General features: G+C 38.7%; 1 protein-coding gene across 1 annotated transcript in view; it reads right to left on the bottom strand.

Annotated features, from left to right (window-relative positions):
- The window catches only part of Ddhd2 (DDHD domain containing 2), a 25,865-nt gene extending 18,058 nt beyond the window's left edge, over nt 1–7,807 (bottom strand). The window contains exons 1-5 of the mRNA XM_013024299.1: nt 7,519–7,807; nt 5,460–5,650; nt 3,973–4,062; nt 3,314–3,434; nt 1,012–1,101 (exon numbers count right to left, since the gene is read on the bottom strand). Of these exons, the coding sequence (XP_012879753.1) occupies nt 1,012–1,101; nt 3,314–3,434; nt 3,973–4,062; nt 5,460–5,650; nt 7,519–7,738 (712 nt within the window). The 5' untranslated portion in view covers nt 7,739–7,807. The remainder of the gene's footprint in view (nt 1–1,011; nt 1,102–3,313; nt 3,435–3,972; nt 4,063–5,459; nt 5,651–7,518) is intronic.
- Between the last annotated feature and the right edge of the window lie 745 nt (nt 7,808–8,552).

Genomic DNA, 8,552 nt, shown 5'->3' with positions numbered 1-8,552 from the left:
TGTTGTTTGTTTTTTTTTTGGGTCCGGTCGTGGGGCCTGAACTCTGGGCCTGGGCGCTGTCCCTTAGCTCTTCAGCTCAAGGCTAGCACTCTACCATTTGAGCCATAGCGCCACTTCCGGCTTTTTCTGCTTATGTGGTGCTGAGGAATCAAACCCAGGGCCTCATGCATGCAAGGCAAGTACTCTACCACTGAGCCACCTTCCCAGCCCCTCCATGAGACTCTTATCTCCAATTAACCACCAAAAGCCAGAAATGAAAGTATGGCTTGAGTAGAAGAGTGCTAGCCTTGAGTAAAAAGCTCACAAACAGTACCCAGGTCATGAGTTCAAGCCCCAGAACTGGAATAAAAAAGCAAACACTATTATGTATCAGTTTACTTTGAGGTCATGTTCCTATACTAACTTTTTAATTTTTAAAAGTAATCATTAACCAACAATTTAAGCTAAAAAAATTACACTGTTGTTCAAAATTTCTATCATATTGATCTTAACCTTTAAGTATATAATTCTAGTTTGTACTTAGAAGTATTAGTCAGTAGAATAAAACCCCTAACTGGGGCAGATTTTGAACACTACCAAGATTTAGAGGGTATTACGTTTAAAAAAATCAAGTTATACAATACCTTAAAATTTCCAATTATAACATCAAATAGATTATCCCAGTATGAATTACAAAAATGATTAAAACTTGTTATTCACTAGCATTGTTATGGTTCTCCTTAAATTAGAAATGGTTAGAAATAGGACTTTACATCATGAGAAAATTGTATAGGTATTAAAGAGTTTGTTAGCTCAAAAATTACTGGCTAAGAATATAAACTCTTAGCTCAGGAATTTACTAGCACTTTAAGTCTAAGCTCTGAGGCTTTACTGCCTTGTCACTAGTCTTTAGCTCTATAAATCTTCTTACACAGCTAAGACAACAGACCAAAGGCGATGCTTTATCTCAGCTCACAGGAGCACTAATACTGACCCTTCAATGATCTAATTTTATATGCTTTGCAAACTTACCACATTGTACAATGCTCCGAAAGCGGAGATCACAAGCTGGTCCAATTCCATGAACTACAAAAACCAAGTGATCTATTTGTAAAGGTTCCCCTGTAAATAAAAGTAAAAAAGAGAAATTATCCTATGTAGTCAAGTATTCAAAGAACAAACATTCACAATGAACAAGCTATCAGTAAGCAAGTTAAAAGACAAATGAATAAAAGACAAAAACATTCCTATATTAAAAACTTAGTAAAAGTATATTGATTCTATTCTCTATATCAAAATAAGTTATGAAAATTTTTACAACTTTTCATCATGAAATAACTACTTACATAGAAAACTAGATGATGTAATATAGTAACTCTCATGTGCTGTTTATAATCTTAACTCTTAAATAATTACCATAGTGGCTGTATTATTTTCTTTATGTATGTATATATCCACACATAATTTATTTCTCTGAACCATTTGGAAGCAGGTTGCGTATGTCACCAGATTTCATACAACCTACCTCTTTAGCCCTTTAATATGTGTATTTCCTCCGCTTACATAACCACTGAACAATTATCAAATCCAGGCAATTTAACAATGATAATTTTTTTTGTTTTTTTTTGTTTGTTTGTTTTGTCCCAGTTTGAATTCTGGGCATGGGCACTGTCCCTCAGCTCTTCAGCTCAAGGCCAGTACTCTACCGCTTAAGCTACAGTGCCACTCCCAGTTTTCTGGTGGCTTATTGGAGATAAGAATCTCATGGACTTTTCTGCTCCAGCTGGCTTTGAACCATGATCCTCAGATCTCAGCCTCCTTAGTAGCTAGGATTACAGGTGTGAGCCACCAGCCCAGCAGATAATTTTTTTTTTCTGAACTCTAGGTCTGGGTGCTGTCCCTCAGCTCTTCAGCTCAAGGCTAGCGTTCTACCACTTGAGCCACAGCACCACTTACAGCTTTTTCTGCTTATGTGTAGTTGAGGAATTGAACCTAGGGCCTCATGCATGCAAGGCTACCTTCCCAGCCCCGATAATATATTTTTAACTAATTCCATTTTTATCAACTATCCTACTAATGTCTAGTATGATTTTAAAGTCTGTAATTTTTGTTTCTGTTGATTTATTTAAGAGACATGGTCTTACTATGTACCTCAAAATAGCCTCGAATTCATTAGGTATCTGGACATAACCTACTGTGGAATTAGATCCTCTTGCTTCACTCTCCTGAGTGTTGGGATTACAGCAGTATACTACCATGCCAAGCTTTAAACTCATTTTTTTAAATTATAGTAAATTATCTGAGCATGGCAACACACACCTGAAATACTGGTTACTAAGGAGACAAAGACAGGAGGTATCTGGAGAACAGTCCAGGCAAAGGCATAGTAATATACTATGTAAAAATCAACCCACCAATCAATAACAGTAAGTCGAAAACATTTACTCACGAGACAAATCATCTCTTTTGCAAGATAAAAGACATTTTTTAATCAAATTTGTGTGCAAAACCAATGATATGACCCTAGTGGATAATCAAGTTCCAATGAAACTTTTAGTTGAAAACCTTCAGGGCCAGGTATTACCAGTATTATATTTCTAGTCAAAATAAAAAATAAAATTTGCAGCTTTAGCTGTTTTTCTAATAGAGGTTTGCTTTTTTTTAACCAGGGCAATCCTTGGACAATAACCACAGTCTTCCTACCATGCCTCCTGCCTAGAACAGCATACTACCATACCTTAGCTTTTTTTCCATAGCTGGCCTCACCTCCATCCTTTTGCTTCCAAGTAGCTAGAATTACAGTTGTATGCAACCATACTTGGTTGTGATCTATTTCCCTAACGTTTCTCCTCTATGCTAGCCTCAAATCATGATCATCCTAGCTTCACCTCCCAGAACAGCTGGGGTTACAAACAAATAATATTGCCAGGCTCATGCCTGTAATTCTAGCTATTCATAAGGCTGAGACCTGAGGATCACGGTTCTAAGCCAGCCAGGGAAGAAAAGTCCTCATGAGACTTTTATCTCTAACTACTCAAAAACCAAAGTGGTGCTATGGCTCAAGTGGTAGAGCACTAGCCTTGAGCATAAAGAAGCTCAGGGACAGCACGTAGGCCCTGAGTTCAAACTCCACAACAGACAAAAAAAAAACCTTAACAGATGAAATGATAGTAATCTTAGCACACAATAAGCCCATCTTATTAAAGATCATTTTAAGCCTTGAAGGAAGAATCTAAAAAAAAAAGAAAAAAGAAAAGCAGTCACAATTTAAGGAATGAAATACTTATAAGTATTTCAGAAGAAAAAGCATTTTGGAAGAAAAAAAGAACCTCACCACAATGGATGTCAACAGAGATGTTTTCAACCCCTCTCTTCACTGTTCTTGGTCGACCTTGCTCAGTGGGTGTTGAACCCCATTCATCAGATCCAGCAATTGGCTGGTAATGTACCATGAGCTTTAATGGAAAAGATCAGAGCAATATAGTATCCATTACAGATATCCAACTTTTAAAATATATAGTCAAATCTCAACTGGAATTCGATATGAAACACCTACAGCTTGAAATGGGAACTCTGAAAATATATCAAGCTATAGATCATTTGATAATAAACCTAACATGAAAGACATGTTCACATGTGTTGGTGATTTTCTCAACATATAATGACATGACTTTCCTTAACATAATTATATTGTATGAGCTGAGTGGAGTAAATAAAGGTAACAGTTATAAGTTTTCCGTTTCTTTCTTTTTTTTTTTTGGTCCAAGACCAGGACATGATACTTTCGGCTCATTACCTAGTGTTCTACCAACTGAGCCATATCTCCAATCTCAAGTTTTAAGTGCAATCTTAAGTTTTAAGTTATGGTACATTTACTATTAGTAAAATTTACTAAATGTTATCCTGTATAGGAACCATACAAAAAGAAAACAAGTTTCCCTTAGTAATCAATATTTAATCTCAACATCAGTGAAATGCTTTAATGCATTTTACCTTTGGATTGTGTAATATAATAATTTCTCTGTTGGGAGACTCCAGTTTCTTTTTCCATTCATCCAAGGTTACGGCAAGCATGTAAGTTTCCTTAAAAGAAATGACATTTCATTAGATTTCTCTAGAAGCTTTTTTTATTATTAAACTAAGACTTATTACAAGAATACTATTATTGAGTCCTCATAAGAATATCACTTTCTGCCATGCACTGGTGGCTCACACCTGTAATCCTAGCTACTCAGAAGGCTGAAGTCTAAAGATCAAACTTTGAAGCCAACCCAGGTAGGAAAGTCCATGACACGCTTATCTCCTTCAGTTAACCACCAAAGAGCCAAAAGTGAAGATGTGGCTCAAGGGTAGATTGCTAACCTTGAGCACAAAATCTTAGAGTCAGTACCCATGCTGAGAGTTCAAGCCCCAGGACTAACACTCAGAAACACACACACATTAAATAAATTGTTTTCCTCTGGAAGAAGAAAAGGACCTTTCACTAAGCAAGCTCTCTTCCACTGAGTTGAGCTACATTCCCAGCCCATTAAAATTCTTTTAAAATTACAACAACAAATAGAGGTATTTTTCTTCTTCTGTAAATTCTCTATATATATTCACTTTATAAATACCAGCACTCAGGAAGGCAAATTAGCCAAAGGATTCAAGTCAGCCTGTCACACTCTACAACAATAAACAAACTAACAATAAGCCAATAAGATAAAGAAAAAAAACTCTCAATTTTATTGTGTAGATTAGTCATTTTTTTTTTTTGTGGGTCGTGGCGCTTGAACTCTGGCCCTGGACGCTGTCCCTGCGCTCTTCAGCTCAAGGCGAGTGTTCTACGGCTTGAGCCACAGCACCACTTTGGGTTTTCTGGTGGTTAATTGGAGATAAGAGTCTCAAGGAGTTTCCTGCCTGGGCTGGCTTTGAACCATGATCCTCAAATCTCAGCCTCCTGAGCAGCAAGGATTACAGACATGAGCCACTGGCGCCCAGCTTTATATTCTGGTATAACTGTGTGTATGTGCCAGTATTGGAGCGTGAACTTGTAAACTTGCATTTTCACTCATTTTTCCCCCCTTGGCTTTTTCTGCTCAATGTTGGCTCTCTACCACTTGAGCCACATGTCAGTTACATTAATGTGATTGTGACATTAATGTTAATGTGGCATTTATCAATAATATTAATGCCCTTTCTACTTAAAGCAAATACTAGTTTTCAGAATAATAAAAGTCAAGATGACTAATCCTGTGGCCATAGTTTAAATAATAATTAACAATAATTGCTAGAATCGAAAAAATTTTAAGTTTCCTAATAACTTAAAACCTGAGATTTAAGACTATTTTATGCTGAAACTAATTTACAAAAAGTAGTACTATAAAGTGGAACATAAATGGAACCAAACTTCTGGAAATTTCACAAAATATGTCATAAGAGGAAGAAAAAATTACTAAATGAAAATAGAAAATGATGAGTACAAAACCATCAAAGGATACCTCTAACACTTGGCTGAAGTTCTCCGAGTAGGGAACATATTTATTGTCTTTGTCCCCCTTGTAAAACCAGGTACATCGCCTCACTTCTGATGCCAGTTCATCCCAGTACACAGCATACCGCATCCTCTCCCCCAGATGAACATCGTACCTGCCCCCATCAGTGGGGACAACTCTCCCATTACAGTCTTTTCCTATCAAGAATTGCAAAGTGAAAAGAATTATATACTTCACAATAAATACTTCCTAAAATACCATTGTAAATGACATGCTAAGTAATATATTTCTACTTGGCTAAACATGAAATGAATGGAATTCAGTCTATTTGGATTACTACTTTTCAAGTATCAAAACCCTTCTTGGTTCTAATAACAAAAAAATACTACCCAGGGCTGGCAAGGTGGCTCAGTGGTAGAGTGATTGTCTTGCATGCCTGAGGCCCTGGGTTCGATTCCTCAGCACCACATAAACAAAAAGAAAAAAAAAGCCGGAAGTGGCACTATGGCTCAAGTGGTAGAGCACTAGCCTTGAGCTGAAGAGCTGATGGACAGCGCCCAGGCCCAGAGTTCAGGCTCCATGACCGGACCCAAAAAAAAAGAGAAAAAAAAAATACTACCCAAACAGTTTTGTTTCCTTAGAAAATGAAACACTGAAATGTCCTTTTTCTTAAAAATAGATAAATTGACTTCGCTGAATTTTTTGCTTAAGGGACCAAAAGGAAAACTCACAACAACCACCATAATATAATTAGATAGTATTCTTGTTTCATAAGAGAAAAAAAATGGCCGGGCACCGGGTGCTCACACCTGTAATCCTAGCTACTCACGAGGCTGAGATCTAAGGATTGCGGTTCAAAGCCAGCCAGGGCAGGAAAGTCTGTGAGACTCATTTCCAATAAAATACTCAGAAAACAAGAAGTAGAGCACTAGCCTTGAGCTGAAGAGCTGAGGGACAGCGCCTAGGCCCAGAGTTCAAGCCTCATGACCGGACCCCAAAAAAAAAAAGAGAGAGAGAGTGAGAGAAAAAAACTAGTATGTTAGAGAGTTCACTCTTCTTTTTTTTTTTTCTTCTATAATACCCTACTCTACATATATTCTTTGTTGTTGCTGTTGTTCGTGGGGCCTGAACGCTGGTCCTGGGCGCTGTCCTTCAGCTCTTCAGCTCAATGCTAGTGCTCTATCACTTGAGCCACAGCACCACTTCTGGCTTTTTCTGTGTATGTGGTGCTGAGGAATTAAACCCAGGGCTTCATGCATGCAAGGCAAGCACTCTACCATTAAGCCACCTTCCCAGCCCTCTACATATATTCTTTAGAAACAAAAACTAAAAACAAAAGTTAGAATATTGAAGTATTATTGTATTATTGAGTAAAAAGAGAGTATGATAGATACCGTTTCAAGATACAAACTAAATTCTTGAATATTATAGAACTTTGTATAAAATGCTGTAAAAAAAAAAACTACTTAACTAGGGATGGGAATATAATTCCATGGTAGAGTGCTTGCATAGCAAGCACTAGATCCTAGGTTTAAACCCCAGCACAACAACAAAAAAAAAAAAAAAAAAGAAAGAAAGAAAAATTACTTAATAAGAAAAATCTACTATTTTTTTTTCTTTTGTGCAGGTCCTGAAGCTTGAACTCATGGCCTTAGTGCTGTCTCTGAGCTTTTATTCCTCAAGACTAGAACACTCTACCATTTGAGCCACAGTTCCATTTTGGCTTTTTTGATGGTTAATCAAAGATAAAAGTTTCAGGAAGTTTCCTGCTCAAGGTGGCTTCAAAGATCTCAGCATCCTAAGTAGCTAGGATTACAGACCTGAGCCACTGGCACCCAACAGGAAAAAAATCTATGTATTTTTAAAGAAGTTATTAGTATATATTAGCTAGATAAATGGGGATTTCATTGTGCTAGTTCTATGAATGTGTATGTGCCAATCAACTTCCTCATCCCCCATCACTCTCCTGTAAAGTTTATTTTTAACAGTACTAACTATAAGGGATAGCTATTAAATTATACTTGGAGAGAACGCCTTGGTTTCAAAGTTATCACTGTCATCTTACCGGAGCCATATGCCTCTTCCAGCTGCTGAGAATCCTCAGAGTTGAAAGGAATCCACGTCTCTTTAGAATCTATTATCTTACAATAAAACCAATGTGGAGAAACTGGTTCATACAAACTGCCAGCATCCATGTCTAACAGCTCAAAGGAACTACATGAGTTTGGTGATGGGGATGGATCTGACTGGGACAACTGCTCCTGGTGTGCTTCCACTGATGACATTTTGCTTTCTAAAAGACAAGATAAAACTATCAAGAAAATTATTTTCCCTTTATTGACACTAATTATTCACAAGTGTATAGTGTATAGTGCGCTCTCTCTCTCTCTCTCTCTCACACACACACACACCGAAGTCATTTTAAGAGGCTATTTGTGAGAAAGAAATTTAAGAGGGTTCTATTAGAACAACCACTTTTTCTTAGACTCACAATTCTCTTAGAAGGCAAAGTACTAAACCAAGTTGGTAGACTATGTCCTGGTAACACCTAATACGTTCTAGGCTCTGGATCCCTTATTACACATTCACACGACTCCTGGAATCTCCAAATACAGACAACACAACCATACATTTAAGAAACAGTCATTTTGATTGGTCCTTAACGTGAGCTTAAAGACAGAGATACAAATTCAAACCCCGAACTCTTGTTTGAGGCCACCGTGTGCACGCGAAGCCCCACTCCCCAGCGTCTCAGGTGAAATGGAACAAGGGACCTTAAAAGCCTCGGCTGAGGAGTTTCCACCCGCGGCCTCCCTTCGTTAAGGACCTACACGGGCGGACGTCAGGGTCTGCAGGGACCTCCCCGACGGGAGAAAGCAGACAGGCGCGCCCAGCCCGCGTAGATGGCGCCCCCGGGTCTTTCGGCCCGTCCCTCGCCCCAGGGCCCCATCACCACCACGGCTCCGGAGCTCGGGGTCAGGACGCTCCCGCCCCGAGAACCTTTCGGTGCCTTAAGGTGCAGCCGACGCCGGGAGCCTCGGCCCCTTCCCCGCAGCAGAGGCGAGCTGCTCCGCGCCCCCGGTTCGGGGTCTGGCCGCC

This window comes from Dipodomys ordii, unplaced genomic scaffold, assembly GCF_000151885.1.
Source record: "Dipodomys ordii isolate 6190 unplaced genomic scaffold, Dord_2.0 Scaffold4, whole genome shotgun sequence".
NCBI classification, from domain to species: Eukaryota; Metazoa; Chordata; class Mammalia; order Rodentia; family Heteromyidae; genus Dipodomys; species Dipodomys ordii.
The sequence above is the reverse complement of the archived record's forward strand: the minus strand, read 5'-3'. Positions and strand labels throughout refer to the sequence as shown.